This window comes from Gnatocerus cornutus, chromosome 5 (assembly GCF_029298725.1).
Source record: "Gnatocerus cornutus isolate USDA-ARS CGAHR chromosome 5, icGnaCorn1.1, whole genome shotgun sequence".
In the NCBI taxonomy this organism is placed as follows: domain Eukaryota; kingdom Metazoa; phylum Arthropoda; class Insecta; order Coleoptera; family Tenebrionidae; genus Gnatocerus; species Gnatocerus cornutus.
In genome coordinates this window covers 9878986-9897670 of record NC_142237.1, presented here as the reverse complement: position 1 = coordinate 9897670, position 18685 = coordinate 9878986, and the positions used below count along the sequence as shown (strand labels likewise).

Genomic DNA, 18685 nt, shown 5'->3' with positions numbered 1-18685 from the left:
CAATGGCAAATCTATAAATCGGTTCTTGGCCAAATTTTTATTATTGTTTCCCTCTTTACATGGTATTTGGGTCCAAATTGATGATTTTTGATGAAATTGATAGACCAATTACAACATTTAAAAATTAGACAAGACTGCACTGTTGCATTGAACTTGTCGAAGAAGAATTTCTTTTTTCCGATGTCAGTTTAGTTAATTTTCTTAAAACCAAAACAATCTTCAAGCTTCAAAAGTCTAGACAAAGAATAATATTAGGCCAGCACAAAAATGTTTACCTAATAATAAACCTCCAGAATCCGAACACAGTTTAAAATTCTAGTAAACTTTGCTTAAATTCCATTAACGGTTGTGGAACGCATATTCCAATATTGTCAGAATTTTCTAGGAAACACAAGTATTCGCCAATCTGTTGTAAAGTTAGCACAAAATGAGAAAGTGGATGAAAATCAAAATTATTTTTTTGCATCTTCACTTAAACTTTTTTCCGGACAATCTGGAAATGAAATATCTTCAATTTACTAAGAAAATTTCTAGACTGATACAAAAACGTCTTCAAATTTATTTAAATTATAATAAAATATTCGTGCAACAACTTTTTAACAGTTGCTGCATGATTTTTATCTATGATGTTCTATTCTGACCAATTCTGACCAGCAAAATCATTAGAAAAACCCAAGATTTATCAAAAAACTACAATTTTGTGGGTATTCAAATTACTCTTCTTACTCTTTGAAAGTTAACAAAACGTGAAAAATCACTTCATATTCTTTGTCTTATAATTTCTAAATGACAAGAGATAATGAATTGTTTAACACCGCGCTTGAAAACACACATCTCAACCTTTATTAAGACGTATTACGAAACCAATTTAGGAATTCTGTGCAAAAAATTATTAAAAAGTTAAACCCGTTTGTGTTTCGAAAATTTCATCAGTTTCTCTCAAATGTCTTGGCAAAAACTAACTTTCCCGGCGACTTCTATAGTTCGTTGAGAAGCTAATTTAATTAATTATTAATTAATTTAAAGTTTTATAATTTCCAAGTTGTTATCCAAAAGTGAAAAAAAAAAATAGAAAGAGACGTGATGTACTCAAAAAAACTTGATTCCTACCCTGATGGAGCAGAACGGGCTTCGGATTTAGAATCAGGAGGCAATTCTAACTTATTATAAATAACTTTTCACTGCTCCAGTACAAGTTTTGTCCAAAATTTGTTGACCAGTCAGCAAAAATTCCATTTAATTGACGATTTTTATAGCACTTTTCAAGGAACGCGAATTGATGTGAGTTACGATAGTTTTCGTATTTCGATTTCGAACAACTTAATGTTGTTTAAGCTTGTACATTTTCTTGTCTCGCGAGAGGAAAAATAGTAATCCCGCCCGTAGGGAAAACTCAAGAAACGTCTCTGTTGATTTAACTTATCCAGCATGAATACGACAATCGATGAATGCCTTAAGCTCTCACAGAACTTTTTCACACAATCCCATCTAATTAAGGTCAATAACGATAAAAAATAAAATAATTTCAATAAATCTTTGATAAAATCACAGGAAGTTCAAGGAAAAGAGACTCGTTACGCATTGCAGAGTTATTGTGAATTGTTATTACATATTTCGACTAACTTTTCAGAGTTTATGAAGCATTTTCTTTATTGTCTTGGGGTCTTAGCCTCACCAAATTAAAACTTGAAGTATGAATAATCACTTATGTGAACCTAATTACCCCGAAAAGATGAATACTGCCGATGAGTACATTTGTTAAGTCTACGATTTTCAAAAATGGTGACCCGCATGCTATCTTTATCTGCTACAAAGTATGTGATATGAAGATTCATCTTCATCCTCAGAGTGTTATTAGCACCACTTACCAATTAGCAAACCACATTGCCTTGTTACGACAGCTTCCTCAGGGAATTAAAGCATTTCCTCTGGTTTCCCGGGGTATAAGTTTTTATATAATTCTGTCTCAAAATACCTCCATATATTCGCGATATTATATGCGTTGTTCTAGGCCCTTTTACAATCTCATCAGAGAAAGCACAAGAGGATTTAGGGCTCATTAGACTCAAGCTGGTTAAATATAAATAAATTTGCATATTATGTATTTATAACTGATTTAATTCGAAGTTAAAAAAATACCACTTCTACTACTCTTTTATGAAAATTAATTCACAACTTAAATAAATGCAAACTAACCATGTTAAATGATAATATGTAAATTACTCAAAGTGCATTAGACCTTTAATACATTATTTTAAAAAATTAATATTCATATCAAAGTCCTAATAAATTTAAATTTCCTAGTAACTTTGTCTTTTTCAGGTTTGGAAGAAAATCTGAAAGTCACTACGTCAGTTGAGCAAGCGTAACCTAACCTCAAAGTTAACGTTTTAGTTTGTTGTTGTAGTGTTGGATGTTCTCATTAATCTTTCCACTAGTATAGTAAATCTTTTCGAGCATCATTTGACCTCAAAATGACGACGGACACTGAAAGTTCCCCTCAAGCCAAGCCCAAACGTAAAAGCGTCTCGAAATCTCCAGAACGTAAAAAACACAAACGTGACGACTCTCCACGGAAATCGCGCGAGCGGGACAGCCGAAAGCATCGTTCCAAGCGTTCCCGTTCAAGGGATCGACGAAGAAGTCGAAAATATCACGATTTGGATCGTCCGATTGAAGATTATCCGCGTTATTATGGAGAAGATGTGGATTATAAGCAGAATAGCGATAGGTACTGGACGAAATATCCCAGGAAGGATGATAATCAAATTGGGAGTAGGTATTACGGGGGCGAATTTGATAACGAAAAGTCCAGCAAAGAGAAAGAAAGGGGCGATGATAAAGAGAAGGAACCCACAAGAGGGGGTAACAAGGAAGTTATTACTCCTCGTGAGCGAAAAACGGTGGATTTGTTGACGAAAACTGGAGGAGCTTACATTCCACCTGCTAAGCTTAGAATGATGCAAGCAGAGATCACTGATAAGTCCTCAGCAGCATACCAGCGAATTGCTTGGGAAGCATTGAAGAAATCTATTCATGGTTTCATCAATAAAGTAAACACCACAAATATCGGTATAATATCACGCGAGTTACTTCACGAGAATGTAGTAAGAGGACGCGGTTTACTTTGCAAATCAATTATACAAGCACAGGCTGCTTCACCTACTTTCACAAATGTCTATGCAGCCCTTGTTGCAGTCATCAATTCTAAATTCCCGAATATTGGAGAATTACTGCTGAAACGTTTAGTTCTACAGTTTAAAAGAGGGTTCAAGCAGAATAACAAAATTATCTGTATATCTGCTACCACGTTTGTGGCTCACTTGGTTAATCAGAGGGTGGCTCATGAGATTCTTGCTCTGGAAATATTGACTCTTCTGGTTGAGACTCCTACAGATGATTCTGTGGAAGTGGCTATTTCGTTTTTGAAGGAATGTGGACAGAAATTGACTGAAGTTTCCAGCAAGGGTAATATAATTTTCTAATTATTATTTTCTTGCGATATCAGGTTTTTTTTATTACGAATATTTATTTAGCGGTTTTTTTCCATATGAGTAATAAAAATTCACTTCATGGACGAAGACATATTACCTAAGTTTTTCTGTATTTGGGAAATCACAAAATTGTTGCTTTTAAAGAAGTTATTTCAAGTAATTATAACAAGTAAAAAATCAAACAATAAATTCATTTATTTATTATTTTTATAAGTTATATCGGTTTTGGTAACAAACTGAGAAGAGCTCTAAAGAAAGCAAATATCAAATTGAAGTCCTTTTTTAACTTGTTATACAATAACAAAAAAAAAAGCAACAAGTGGAACAACAAAAACTATACAATTAGTAAATAATTTACGACTAGAACGTAAATGTTTTGCTTTCTTCCAGGAATAAACGCAATTTTCGAAATGCTGAGAAACATCCTCCACGAAGGCCAACTCGAGCCGCGCATCCAATACATGATCGAAGTGATGTTCCAAGTCCGTAAAGACGGTTTCAAAGACCACGCGGCTGTAATCGAAGAACTCGATCTGGTTGACGAAGAACATCAATTTACTCACCTAATAACCTTGGATGATGTGAAACAGTCAAACGCTGAGGACATCCTAAGTATGTCGACGACATTTTCATTGTCCTCATTACTACATTTGTGTTCCAGATGTGTTTAAGTTTGACGACAATTACGAAGAAAATGAAGGCAAATACAAGACTCTCAGCAAAGAAATTTTGGACCAAACTGATTCAGAGTCCGGCTCTGAGGACGGTTCAGGCGAAGAAGATGATGAAGATGAGGACGATGATGACGAGGAAGAAGCAGCGGCACCTACGAATGATTCCAACATTATTGACAACACTGAGACTAATTTGGTGGCTTTGAGAAGAACAATTTATTTAACTATTCAATCCAGTTTGGATTTTGAAGAAAGTGCTCATAAATTGATGAAAATGGAGCTGAAACCTGGTCAAGAAATTGAGTTGTGTCATATGTTTCTGGATTGTTGTGCGGAACAGAGAACATACGAGAAATTCTACGGATTGTTGGCACAGAGATTTTGTCAAGTGAACAACATTTACGTTGAACCTTTCCAACAAATTTTCAAAGATACATACGCGACCACGCACAGACTCGATACTAACAAGTTAAGGAATGTCAGCAAGTTCTTTGCACATTTGATGTTCACAGATGCCATAGGATGGGAGGTTCTAGAGATCATGAAACTGAACGAAGAAGATACCAACAGCTCCAACAGGATCTTCATTAAAATTTTATTCCAAGAACTGGCCGAATACATGGGACTGGAGAAACTAAATGCGCGATTGAAGGATCCGTACGTTTTCGCATAGCTGTTATAATTTTTTACCAACGATTGTTTTACAGGACGTTGCAGCCTCATTTCGAGGGTTTATTCCCACGCGACGATCCAAAGAACACGAGATTTGCGATTAATTTTTTCACGTCTATTGGTTTAGGGGGGCTTACTGCCGAATTACGAGAGCATTTGAAAACAGCACCGAAAGCACCAGTTGTTAATGTAGCAGATGAGTCGAGCGACTCTAGTAGTAGTAGTAGTTCAAGTTCCTCCAGTAGCGACGACAGCAGTGAGTCTGAAGAGTCCTCGAGCTCCGAGGATGACAAGAAAAAGAAGAAAGAAAAGGAGAAGAAGAAGAAGCGGCCGGATTCTTCCGATGAAGACAGAAGGAAGAAGAAGGATTCTAGAGATTTGCAGAGGTCTAGACAGAACGATAGGTCAAGAGAACGGGACCATCGGCAGACGCGTCGCTCTCCTGAACGAGCATATAGAAGTAGAAGATAATAAGTGGTGTAAATATGTTTTATTTTTAAATAAATTTGTATTAAAGAAAACTTGTGTATTTAAATTTCGCGCCTTTCTGTGACAAGCCTTGACTTTTCTAAAAAAAAAAAAACATTTTGTGATGAGTAATCAAGTTCGGGTTCTTTGGAGATTTGTTGCTTCCGAAAATTCGGTTCTGAGTGGTTGTGGATTGGTAAAGAATGTTTTAGCTCTGTAAAATTCCAAGATGGTTGGAGAAGTTGGCCCGCCATGTTGGCAACACGCGTGTGACAGTTGGTGGTTCTGGTAGCAAGAACTGTCATTTGTGTGTCACTAATTTTGTTCATTGTGTGTAGTAAATTGGTGCTATCGTGTTAAAAACAATTAAATCCCATCAAAGTATTTTTATGAAGAAGAAAAACAGTAATCGTAAAAGTGCAACGTGAGCTAAATATTCAAAGTAAGTAAATTCCATTCGAGGAGGTAGGTTAGACACGGAACAGTGATGTTTTTTTTATAATGTCAAATGCGTCATTCATATTCAAGTAAATCTCCGTATTTCATGAACGGTTCTCAAAACTCTGTAACCTGTTGATTAGAATGAAGGTGATAAGAACTGGGGCCCCGTCAATACGTCAGCTGATTCTCGGACAACGACGCCCTTGAACCCCGCTATTTGAAGCCTTGAAACCTCTACGCCCCCTTCTTTTTCATTATTTTATTGTTTCTTTTTATCAGCTTGCTCTTGTTATTTCAGTGTTATAGGTCATATTGCAAAGCCCCAATCAAGGATAATTCACAGACGGGCATACACAAATAGATAATTTGTATTTACAGTTAAACCAAATGTCTTCGTTACCAGTTGAAACTCGAGGAATCGTCATAATAGCTGTAGATAAGATAGATTACATTAATGACAGAGCAAATGTATAAAGTTGCCCGAATCTCAAAACAACGATAGCAAACTAACCATCGCGATCGAATATTTTCAACGAAATCATAAATGGTTTTAATATGACCAAAAAGTGCAAGTTTCTCGAAAATGGGAGATTTGCTTTCGTGATTTATACAAGGCCGGAAACAACGTTTCAGCGAATTAATAATTTTGTGCTTTTCCCTTCTGTTTCTCCAACGCTATTATAAAATAACTTTCTCATTAGTCATTCTGGTCGAGCTGTGGACGAATGAATGAGCTTCTAGGGCTGTTGCTACTATTGCTTATGCATAGTTTGTTTGTAAAATGACGAAATTAATGCCAATCGAATGTTTTCATAATATACACTGATAAGTTTTTTACTAATTGATTTTGCGTTACATAATAATTTGTCAGTCGCGGATTCACAGTACCATGATTCAAAATTTGCACAAAGATAAGATTTCTGCGATTTTTAGGGAGCTTTAGATTAAAGCAGCGGTGTGGGAAAGTGGAAAAGTTCTGGCACCCATAGAAACGTGCATTTTATAGATTTATCATTTTGATGAGTAACCAATTTTTGTACTATTGGGAGAAACTAGTCAATAATGTGTAATTGCTTCAAATTTGTTGGTTATTCTCTATTGTATGCAATAATCGGAGGAAATAAAAAAGGCTTTTATATTCTGTTGGAAGTTCTGCTATTTTTTAGCATTTGATTGTGACGTTTTTTTATCTGGTTTTGCCTCTTTTGATTCAATGGACCCACATAATTATATAACCAGAACTTAACATTACGTTCAGTAGTCTAATAAGAAACCAACAACTAATTATTATTTAATAAATGTAAAGTTTTTATTTGCGACATGCATGGTACTTTAGAAATGATCTAATTAGCACAGTTTTTGTTTCCAGTCCACGTTCAATAGTTAGAAACTGAGATCCCCAAAGAATTAGCAGTAATGACACTGCTCAAGCTAATTCCTAAAGTGAAAGCGACTTTTCGTCTTTTTACTTCCTCTTGTATTCATATACATATTGGAAATTTTTGTTTTTTTTATGTTAATACATAAAACATATTACGGTAATAAATTGATAGCAACGAATGCAGTCTAATTTATTTAAACAAGAACTCTATTTTCTATTTGAACAAGAGAAAAGTTAATATCGGCTGAATCCTAATCTTTAAATTGCAACCGAATTTGAGTATAAAATTGGAGAGTACGTATTCTCTGATTACGATCCCCGCTTGTTATTTTAAGCAATCTTTGAGTGTGTCACTGGTTTAAAAAATGTGCTATTTAGAATAGGGAATAAGACTCATTTCCCGTGAGAAGACGCGTGCTGTAAACCGCAACAGATATCACAACCCGGAGAACTTGTCATGACTAATGTAATTCCGCAGACGAAATGGCAAACAGAACTGGAACAGCTCAGCGACCAAACGGCTCAACACAGGGCAAAATCTGTCAGTTTAAGCTGGTACTCCTAGGCGAATCGGCCGTCGGTAAATCCAGTTTAGTACTGAGGTTCGTCAAGGGCCAGTTCCACGAGTATCAGGAGAGTACCATCGGCGCTGCTTTCCTCACACAGACCGTTTGTCTCGATGACACCACCGTAAAATTCGAAATATGGGACACTGCAGGACAGGAAAGGTACCAACCATTATTTTAATAATTGACTTTGATTGACATAATGGTCGGTTTCCTTACAGGTATCACAGTCTAGCTCCCATGTACTACCGAGGAGCGCAGGCAGCTATCGTCGTATACGACATCACCAATCAAGACACTTTCGGAAGGGCAAAGACGTGGGTGAAGGAGTTGCAAAGGCAGGCGAGCCCTACCATTGTTATCGCCTTAGCAGGAAACAAGCAAGATTTGGCCAACAAGAGGATGGTTGAGTTCGAAGAAGCCCAAACATACGCTGATGAAAACGGTCTGCTGTTTATGGAGACATCCGCGAAAACGGCGATGAACGTCAATGATATTTTCTTGGCGATAGGTAAGACTCATTTTGATCTGCCTGGGTGATTCCGAGTACCGTTTACTAAGGAAGAAAACATTTTTGGTAGAAAGATTATTACGGTTAGACACAAACCACGACCGTGCAGTCGGCCCCATTAAATTACACACTATCAACCCAAACGATTTGTTTATTCTATTCTATACTTGAAACTTTTGATGTTCGGTAAAACAGACAATGAAATGAGTCATGACTTGAAAACCAAAGTTTTGGTTTAAACCAACGTGGAATTGTTATTTCGTAATGATAGGAAAAGATGAAGTTAATGAACACTTCAATTTTACGATTCCAACACTTGGGCTAGTGTTTATTATTTTTTCCGTTCGCAATTTATATGGATTATAAAATCGCGTATTTATCTGCTTATCAGTCTTCTAAGAACACTGCTAAACTTCTGTTTTTTACGTGCAGTACACAAATTGTGAAGGGTGATTCATAATAAAGTGAACGTTTATTTATAATCACAAAAAAGGTGAATGAACATTTACATTTTGTACACATACATTTATTTTTAACATTATTTTGCTGTTTATGTTTTCTAATGGTTTTATCAGGTCGATAAGTTAATGTAAACGACTTTTCAGCACATTTTTGAAGAAATAAATAGCAGTGTGTCCTTTGAGTCAAGGTTCTACTGTATTGTCGAAACAATTTAGCACTTCACGGAAAACAGTATGAATGTGGGAATTTAGATGCTTTATCTGCATTAAGAGAACATTATAAGAAACTTGAGTGCACTTGTTAAACGAGTCGGAATGAATGCACGATCTGTTGACACTCAACATGCATCCGTATAAATTACACGTAATGCATATTGCACAGCGGGTGATAATAAATGCTTTAATTAGTTTCATAATTGCATAATAATTTCCAGAGGTGTGTCTGTGCATAAAAGAAAAGCAGGAAAGAGATTATCTAATAAAACAGATTCATTAAGTATGTTATGTGATGGAACTCATCCATTCGTAATATTTTTCATTAAAGAAATGAGTAATTAATGTTAATTGCAAGGATAATCGATACATTGAAACATCGATAAAATTGTAATAAATTTGTTTGTAATTGTTGAAATACGATTGAATTGAAGGATTTTTGGCGAACCAACTTCACCCGAATATCTCCAATGAACGATACTTTGCCGTGGTCAATTCGCCGCATCCCCAATACCTATTAGCGCGGTTAATATCGTTAATGGGGTGTCGTTACATAGTCTCAAAGCACTGTAAAATATACCGGTATTAAGGTAATAAATAGGGTGTGGGATGTTATTAGCTTAACAAGATTAAGTGTTCGTTCTGCTGACGCACGACATGGTGATTGTTTTTCCTTTCCAGCCAAGAAGCTCCCCAAAAACGAACAGGCGACGACCCAAGGAGGAAGCGGCCAAGGTAGAAGACTAGCAGAGGGCGACACGGGCGCTAAAGCTGCGGGCAATTGCTGCAAGTGATGGCCCCTCCTCCCACCACCGTTCGGGTTTGTGTCTGTAATTCAGCGAGAGGAACTGGACTGTGCTCGTGCACTTTAGTGATATATAAGTGTAATAAAGCCCTTTTATTAATACTGTTCCAACACTCATAAAATATACACTGTCACTTTCTTTTTAGGAGTCGCTCCTAAATAATTTGGTTGCATTTCCGATTATATTTTTTTACAATCCTTTTTTATTTATAGCAAGTTGAAACCACTAAAAGCTCTTGTGATAAATGGTCTTTTTCTTTGACAGTGTAGAATTGGATTGACGAAATTTTAGCACCTTTCTAAATTTTTTTATAATCAGTTTTATTGATTTTCTTTCTGTAAGTGCAATTATTATTAAGGAGTCACTGCTTAGAAGCGAATTTTGTCAATCTAATTGGTTGTAACTACTAAATTGATTTACAACTTCCACCAAAGAGTGGAAGTTGTAGATCTTGGTGTATCTTGAGTGTATTTTATTAGTGTTTTTCAAATTACCTAAAGTATGTTTCATAACGGCCATGTGTCCGGCTAAAATCAAGAAAAACAACGTTGCTGCGATGTTCTGAAATGTACTTTCTTTACATGATGCATGACTGATATTTTAATAATTTTAAAATGGAAGTCTTTTTTTAATGATAGCAGAACTGCTCATAAGTGTAAGGGGTAGGTCATGTATCATCCAGTCTCGCGCTCTATGGAGGCTCGAGTGCCGAAACGGACCGCAAGTCTCGATCGACCCCTGAGAGTTTTAGTCCTGCACTCGTATATATATAATTTAGTAGATGTACAATGTAGTAAGGTGGTTGTACAGATTTTAAATTGAGGAACTAATATCGTCTGGTATGGATGTCTCTTTATCCATGAGTATCACTGTATTATATTTGAATATAATTGAATTTATTATTATTAATTGTTTTATTAGCTTGCTTATATATGGTTATCATTATTCTGTATGCACAGAAACAGATTGTACAGGAAGTAAATCATACTCAATAAAGTTATTACAATATGCTCTCATTTTGCCCCACTACCTGTCATTCTCAGATCATGTGAACAGTCCTTAACGTCATTAACAGATGTGAATGATCCTCTATCAAAATAAAAAAAATCGCCGACTTTTATCCTGGAACTAAATGACCCGAAACGCCCCCCGTTGCAAAGACGTGGGGATCCAATTCTATTTTCGTCCCTACAATAAAACGCAGTAGGCTCCACTTTAAGTGGGGAACGTAGTGAGCTGAGTATACTATCACGCCAAAACATGACGTTCATTACGCACCATTAAATCAACAAGAGAAAGAAATTACAAATTTTACGTTTTTCATTCGAATCAGTGCTAACAATGCCCAGAGAAGAAGAAAAAGAAGAAGAGTGCCCCGTTTTTTCATCGAGCCCATCAAAATGCGACCAAGACGCTTTGAAAGTCATGGAGAAGTTCCGGAACTTCTACGAAGAAAAACTCCAGGAAATCGACCGGCAAGGGGGGTGGCGACTGCCTAGAGGTGAGTCCAATCTTTTTTACCTAAACTTGGGACTTTTGCGAGTGGGTGTGTCTTGTTCTTGACACATTTCATCCGCGATTACGGCGCCACCTTAATAATAATGGCGCCAAATTCAAGTTTGAAAATTAACTTAATTGTTCTTTTAGACGAAATTAAAAGTCCAGCGCCGATGGATCGACGACTTGACCGAACAGACGCACATGATGGCCAAAATCGTCAAAGAACTGGAAGAGGAAGCCACCAACAGAGTCCGCATGCTGGAGAAAAAACTCAACCAGACTTCAAAAAGCGCATATGAAGTAAGTGGGTTCGATTTTGGGATTTTTCGGTCCACCTTTGCGCCCCTTTCCTCGCCTCCAGTGAAATCAGTTTTACCCTCCCGCCCAAAAATAGTGATCAGTGTACAGTGAAGATTTTTCTGCAGGTGATGAAAAGGTATCAAACCTACAGTATTACCCACAATTTAGATGAGCCTTTCCAGAAAGTTTTCTATCTTGAAAATGACGTGAAAAATTTGATTGAGTTTATAAGACGAGTCAGAGACGATAAAAAGTGGAGCATCGATGGGTTGCAATTTTATGATGTCACTTGTAGCGACTTGTTCGGCGCACAAAACTCGTGCGAATGTGAAGAAGACAAGTGAGGCACTTTTATTTTTTTAAATCGACTAATTTTTTGTTTTTAGAGTCAGTTCAGTTGCCCTCAACGGCCATCAAACTAATAAGGTAGGAAAAGCTCTAAAAATAACCCTCGAAGTTGTAGATAATCCCGCAAAAAAGAAACTAAAATCTCAGAAGAGTTCTCACTCCTCTAGCTGTTCCTGTCGGTCTTTGAATTTGTAACCTTCTTCTTGGAAATATATTTCTTTCTCTGATCCCTTTTGTTTTTATTGCACGTTTGTTTAATTAATCACCGATGGATTAATTTGAGTTTTTTTTTAGGAGCCCCCAGGAAATGACGAGCCTGAGTAAGCACAAATATAAACGCGTCTTTTGGTGATTTATTGTTTTTTAAAGGCCCCCAGGAACTGTTGAGTATAATCAAACGTACGATCAATTGACAGAGCGTCTTAAGAAGAAAACGGAGGAATACGAAGAGTTAAGACGAGTAAGTCTTTTACCTAAAATGGCGGAACTATTAGCTATTGAATTTCCAGTCGATGCTAGATATGCGCAGCGCTTTAACCGAAGAAGTCGCTTGCAAGCACGACATGATCTCCGCCCTCAAGAAAGACATCCAGCAATTGGAAGAACGATGCGTGCAATCAGACAAACAAACAGCTTTCAAAGACGACATAATAAAAGAGCTGAGGAAAGAAATCAAGCAATTGAAGCAAATGGTAAGCTGAAGTCCTAAATCCTGTTCCTACTCCTGTCTTTCCTAGATGTCTCATTACCCCAAACGCACGAAATCTCGTGAGAAAAAAAGCGTTGTAACGACAGTGAGACACTGTCGACACGTGGAAAACCCGAGAATATCGACCGTTATTTTCGTTAACGAAAATCAAAGCGAAATACAAATCACCAATTTATCCAAGAAATCAGATTTTGGATTGTTAACGACGTCTCGTTTGCAAGAAATTCCGGTCAAGGAAAAATCAAAGTTCACAATGACGAGTTTCAATAAAACGGAGAAAGTTGGTGATCAAGGCTGTTTTAGCCCGGCAAAAGTTCCACATGCGGAATCTTAATTTAGTAGAATTATACTTGTTTTTATGCAAATATAATAGTTTCCTTAAATATTTGCTCGTTATCTTTTTATGAAACTCGTTTTAATGCTCGGATAAACAGATGTTGCTTTTGTAGGCGAGTGCGGCGCCTCGAAATGGATTTCTTGACCAATCGCCACCTGCAATTATTGATCGGTTGCAAAAAATGAAGAACAAAATGAAAAACGTACACGACAAAATGAAAACAAGTGGCGCTAAAATAAAAGACCTCGAGCAAGACAATGAATCTAAACAACTTCTTTTAACGAATCTTTACTACATTATTCAGGCAATGTGCGCAAAATTAACAATGAGAGAAAATAATGTAAGAGTTTTATTTCAAGTGCATTTTTAAATTGCGAATTTTGTAGCACGATACGTTTTTCGATTGCAACGAAGTTTCAGAAGAATGTCTAACATTTAACACCTCAAAACTCGATGACAAAGTAATCAAAATTATGGAATTAAAACTTCAGAAATCTGCGTTGATGGTTTTCTTGAAAAAATACTAACACCATGTTTATATTTGTACCAAATAATTAAATAAACGAGTAAATTACCGGCGTTTTTTATCATTTTAATTATATGTTTCTTTGGTTTTATCTCTAATATTTTAATGCGTTGTTTATGTTTTTTTCTTAGCAAAAAGACAAGGAACTGGAACTTGAAAAAGAGCTAGCCGAGGCAAACGCGTCTATAAAAAGGATGAAACCATGCGTACGTACTTCCGTTGTAAAAATGTATTTTTCAATAAACATTTCCAGGTGGAGTTAAAAACCGCCTGCACGGACACGGATGACACGTTGGTAATAAAAAAATCTAAATTGGTACAAAACAGATCACACTCCCTTGACCATCATAACAATTTCAATTTCGCAGATTCAAAACAAAGATGACATCATACAAATCCAAACCGACACACTTAACGTAATCGAACTTGAGTTACAGACTTCAAGAAAACGAGAGAAAGACCTCGAAGAGGAAATATCTCGCCGCCAACGTGAAGTAGACAAACTCAATTGCAAATGCGCCGAACTAGAAAAAATGCTGGCAAATTCGCAAGGAAGAGCAGAAAACTTACAAAAAGCGGTAAGTGCTCGTTTTACTTGCTTGAAGAAAAAATTTTGCGCCGCAAAAGCTTGAGTTTTTTTATAACCGTCAGGTGGATCTGTATATCAATTCCATCAACGTTTTGGAGGCATCGGAGGATAAGGCTAGAATCGAAGTAAACAAGTTTGCGCGGTTGAATTGGTAGTTAAAACGTTTCTTTACAGATTGAACAACAAAAACTAACTATTGCTAATTTACAAGAAGCTCTAGTTAGTGTTAAACAGGAATTAGACGAACTGCGGCAAAACAATCAACAAGAAGTGAGTGTTGGTTGGGCTACGCGATGGTTTGGATCTTCTAAACCTAATCAAAAGTCTGTGCATGATGTGTGAAGTTTGCTAAAGCATGGTTTCCCCAAGTGAGATCATAGAGAATAATGCCACGGAATGTTTAAATTTACGTTGTGGTCTCACGATTTTTCAGTAGCATATTAACGCCAATTGAACGTCGTGGTATTGTTTACACAAACACACATATTGCGCACGTGTAGCACACAAGGTTTTTTCTAGAATTGCACGGTCAGTGTGTGAAATTAGCTGAGCATGGTCACGACCAAAATTTTAATTGAATTGTAAATATGAATGTGCTAAACATTTAAAAATCATTGACGAATTTATATTTCAAGTATTGATATACAATTTATGTACTGCCAATTTGTATGGTTGTGTAAACAAAACCAGTAACTACTTAAGTACACTAAATCAGTGATACAAAATAGCAGTCTTAAGGATAATCACAAAAAAACAACGCGTATAACAAAGTAAAACATTAAAAAGCACTAAATCAATACTGAATTTCCTTTTTAATGAGACAAGAAATTATCTTCAACATATTTAATTGATTGTAAATTCTATTTTCAAGGTATTCATAATGAAATCTTGGTTTAACACTAAAAAACATTTTCGAAACTTTTGAAAATGTGTTATAATTTTTATTTTAAAATTTCAAGACTATTTGTGTATGAATATTTCACCCAAATAAGTCAGTATAGTATTAAGGAAATTGAAAAAATTCAATTTTCAATTTTCAATTTTTTTTAATGTATACGCTTTATATCGTGATATCTTCTTTTAGTGATTTAGTACTTAATTTTATCGTTTTTTTGTATAAAGACCTTCAAATTGTGGTCCCAATTTTGAGAGTCAGAAGTCGGCGTACTTTTTTCCCTTATTTTTAAGCTTTTTTTTTGGAATTATTTTTATAAAGTTTTGCTAAAGGAAGGCAAACACGTGAAGAATAATAATGTAATTGTCAACAACTTTTTTTTGAAAACCATTTTTAGTCATGATTCATTTAAAATTAATTTACATAATTAGATAATTTGAAAGAACTTTCATTTGCCAAATAAAATTATTTAAAAATTTATTGACTTATCCGTCCTACAATTTTCTTAGCAAAAAATCTGTTTTTCGGATCGCCTCTGACTTTGAATCCGATTGCGGCATTTTTGCAAAACGACTTATTATTGGCCATTTTTCTTAATTTATTTTTATTTATTTTATTTATTACTTGCCCTAACTAGATATAAGGTAAAAGACATTAGTTTAAGTTTATTGTTCGGCTTTATACAAATTGTACATAATCCAATAAATTGAAATATTTCCAAGTTTGAATGCATTTTTACCGCATGAGATCCTCGTACAACCCCAGCATGTAAGTCTAATGCACGCCTTCCACTCCCAGTTCTTCAGATAAATCCAATTTATTTCAGATCGACAACTCCCAATATTTTTGTAACGTTTTCTATGTAAATTTGCTGGACTTGGAAGACCGCAACAAAACCCTCGAAACTGAACTCTCGCAACTCTCTCAATCGTACAAAAAACTTCAAGATTGCAATTTTGAGCTGGAACTCGAGCACTTCAACACGTTACAAGATCTGGCGATTTTAGAAACCCAATTGTACAAGTATCAGTTAGAATCTAGGAAGTTCGAGGTAATATCGAAGTAGTGCTCGCTTCAAGCTTTCGTAGATTGCTTTTCGCGCTTTCCTTTGAGTGTGTTTAACATTCTGATTGTTTCCCAGGACGAAAAAAATTCAACTTGTAAAGATATGAAAAAGTTGGTTCGTTTAAATCATTATTACGAACAAGTAATTCATCGCTTCAAGCACGAAATGACCGTAATGTCTGAGCAGTTGTGTAATTTACAGGATATTTTGGTAGTTTAAATTAGTTTTTTTACTCCAGTCCAATAATCCGAACTTTTTAGAAACTATCAAATCAATCGTGCAAGGAGGAAAGTGGACAATTACACCATGCGGTGGCAGGATTGCAACAACTAACACAAAAACTACAAACGCAGTTAGTTGACACCGAAAAGAAAGCGTTACTTGAGAATCAGAAGAATCAAATAAAGGATGCCAAAATTGACGAACTACAATTAATCATTGGGCAGAAGAACGCAGATTTGAATGTCCACGACGTTGCTCTTAACGATTTGAAGACGAAACTTGAGGCTGCTTTGTTGGAAAATCATGAACTTCAAAGCACAATAGCTTCACTTAACACTACTGTGATGCAGATGCAATGTTACGTACAGAACAGAGAAATAGAAAGATCGAGAAAAGCGAAATGTGTTGTCGCCAAGAGAAGTATCTCGGAATCAAGAGACACTTTTGATCGGAAAAATCAACGGATTGAGTATCTAGAAACGGCTGTTAAGTCAATCGAACGGGAATTTCAACGGTCTAAAGAAAAGAGCAAAGAAAAGATAAAGAATCTAAAACGTCAGGTAATGACAATGAGTAAATAACATTACATTTCCAAAAATAACATTTTAGAACGAAGAACTTAAAGACCAGCTCGCAACCACCGAACTCACAAACAAACGTACACACGAACAAATATCTCAACTGAAGGAGCAACTAACACATCTAACTCAGAGAGAATGCTGCAGAGAACACGAATTAACCCAAAGCAAACAAGTTATCATAGAACTAAGACAAACTGTAATTACTTCAAGTTAAACTACAAACTCATTGCTTTGAATATTTTAGCTGATCGAGCTCAACGAAAACTTGGCGGAGAGTGAATTACACCAAATGGTGCTCGCTGAAGATTATCAGAAAATGTCGAAAGATAATCAAGAAGACGATATTTATCGCGGGGCTCGTTGTGAGATTATGTTGTATAAAAAACTCGTGGAGAATTTCAGAGATGCGGTTTGTGTTTTACTAAGAGTTGGTTTGTTTAAGACAGTGATTTTAGCTCCTGGATGCGACCCACAAGTTGGCTGATATGGAAGCTCGAAACAAAACTATGAAGGAAGAGCTCAAGAGACACGAAGTTAAAGTTAGTGAGGTGCAAAGGAACGCAGCGAAGAATGAGAAGGAATCCTGTCGGTGCATTGAAGAGCTTCAAGAGAAACTAAGAGAATCCCAAGATGAAGAGCGACGATTATCCGATTTCATCGAAAATTTGAAACAAGAGGTGCACAGAAAAATTGTTGAAAAACAAGGGACGGTTGTAAGACCTTGCGAATGTAAAGACATGAGAACAACTCAAGAAGAAATCAATACTCTGAAAATTGAGATTAAAAATATGATACAAAATCAGTTTGCGCTGAATTCGGAGGTACGTATCGCCGTAGTGCTCGTAATTATAACTTCAGATTTCAGAATGATAAACTGTTGAAGCAAGTCGGATGTCTCCAAAGCAACATATCACAACTTGAGGAGAAGAATCGTAATCTTAAACTCAAAGTGGAGAGACACCGAGCTGAGAATCAGTGTTTGAAGGAAAAAATTAAGGTCCTCCAATGCGAGAAAGAGACTTGTCTGCAAGCCGCGAAAAGTCTCGAACTGGAATTGGCGGAGGCTAAAAACAACCGGGACGACCTCTGCATTGAAAGTCGACACGTGGTCAACAATGTGAAGGCATGGCTAGAAGAACAGAGGAAAATAAACGATAAAGTCATAGAAAAAAATCAGTGTTATTGTGAAACCATCGCTAAATTAAAACAAGAGAACGAGTATGTCCTTTATTAGAATCGATTGTGGTAAAATTGTTGTTTTTAGGACTCTTTTAGGTACTCGTCCTTTAGCACAATCCACCCCTTATAAACCACGCTATCAGAGGAATTTCAAACAAAGTGGATTTCAGAATATGTGGTATGCAGGGTCTCAAGGTACTGGTTCTTCAGGAAGTCCAAGAGATAGTCCAGTGAGTTGCAACTGTAGCGTCGAGGAGTGGTATTCCCCAAACTACAGAGTAAGTCTTAAATTAGAATCTTGTCAAAGTTAATACTGTTATTTTAGGATGACGACGAAACTGAAGACTTTGATGATGAGCAATTTATAGAAACGGTTGAAGCCATTACGCGTGAAATGAGAAGCAGTAATAGGAAGTGGAAGAATAAATGCCAAGAGTGTGTGGTGACCAGAGATGACAAATAATATTGAGTCCGTCTCTTTGTCGCATTTATTGTGGCTAGGTTTTGTACTTTTATAATTGGAGTATAACATGAGTAATTTTAGTAAATAAATGCAAGAGGAATTATCCGGTTTATTAGTTATTTAGATTTTCATTATTGTACCGTATAACATTTTGTGCCTTCAGAGATTAAAATATTTCCAGAACAGCGTAAATTTATGTTCAAAAACCTTCTGGACCTATTTATTTTATAATTTGTACAAAAATCAATGAATTTTCTTTTATTTTCCTCACGTTGAAACCACA

The 18685-nt window shown here is 36.1% G+C and overlaps 2 protein-coding genes and 1 pseudogene across 3 annotated transcripts; all 3 read left to right on the top strand.

The window, feature by feature from the left end:
• Positions 1–2322: 2322 nt before the first annotated feature.
• Positions 2323–5361, top strand: ncm (pre-mRNA-splicing factor nucampholin). The gene is made up of 4 exons (XM_088037485.1): positions 2323–3468; positions 3885–4106; positions 4156–4825; positions 4876–5361. Exons 1-4 carry the CDS (start codon positions 2475–2477, stop codon positions 5309–5311), a joined length of 2322 nt encoding a protein of 773 aa, XP_087893611.1. The 5' UTR covers positions 2323–2474; the 3' UTR covers positions 5312–5361.
• Positions 5362–5560: 199 nt separating this feature from the next.
• On the top strand, positions 5561–10698 carry Rab5 (RAS oncogene family member Rab5). The gene is made up of 4 exons (XM_088037492.1): positions 5561–5750; positions 7609–7858; positions 7918–8207; positions 9563–10698. The coding sequence occupies exons 2-4, from the start codon at positions 7614–7616 to the stop codon at positions 9673–9675; spliced, it is 648 nt and encodes a 215-aa protein (XP_087893618.1). The 5' UTR covers positions 5561–5750; positions 7609–7613; the 3' UTR covers positions 9676–10698.
• Positions 10699–10741: 43 nt separating this feature from the next.
• On the top strand, positions 10742–18585 carry LOC148174298 (uncharacterized; annotated as a pseudogene). Its single transcript, XR_015770191.1, has 21 exons — positions 10742–11188; positions 11335–11487; positions 11613–11827; positions 11874–11913; positions 12130–12155; positions 12205–12295; positions 12345–12527; positions 13539–13613; positions 13661–13723; positions 13776–13985; positions 14059–14121; positions 14171–14266; positions 15718–15942; positions 16033–16167; positions 16218–16739; positions 16789–16956; positions 17005–17169; positions 17216–17581; positions 17626–17978; positions 18025–18217; positions 18265–18585. The product of XR_015770191.1 is annotated as an uncharacterized LOC148174298 (transcript).
• The last annotated feature ends 100 nt before the right edge of the window (positions 18586–18685 follow it).

Coding starts and splice junctions, on each gene's coding strand:
- ncm (XM_088037485.1), top strand. CDS start 2,475: ATGACGACGGACACTGAAAGTTCCCCTCAAGCCAAGCCCAAACGTAAA. Junction 4,107..4,155: donor AAACGCTGAGGACATCCTAA/GTATGTCGACGA, acceptor TTTGTGTTCCAG/ATGTGTTTAAGTTTGACGAC. Junction 4,826..4,875: donor AATGCGCGATTGAAGGATCC/GTACGTTTTCGC, acceptor ATTGTTTTACAG/GACGTTGCAGCCTCATTTCG.
- Rab5 (XM_088037492.1), top strand. CDS start 7,614: ATGGCAAACAGAACTGGAACAGCTCAGCGACCAAACGGCTCAACACAG. Junction 7,859..7,917: donor GACACTGCAGGACAGGAAAG/GTACCAACCATT, acceptor GTTTCCTTACAG/GTATCACAGTCTAGCTCCCA. Junction 8,208..9,562: donor TGATATTTTCTTGGCGATAG/GTAAGACTCATT, acceptor TTTCCTTTCCAG/CCAAGAAGCTCCCCAAAAAC.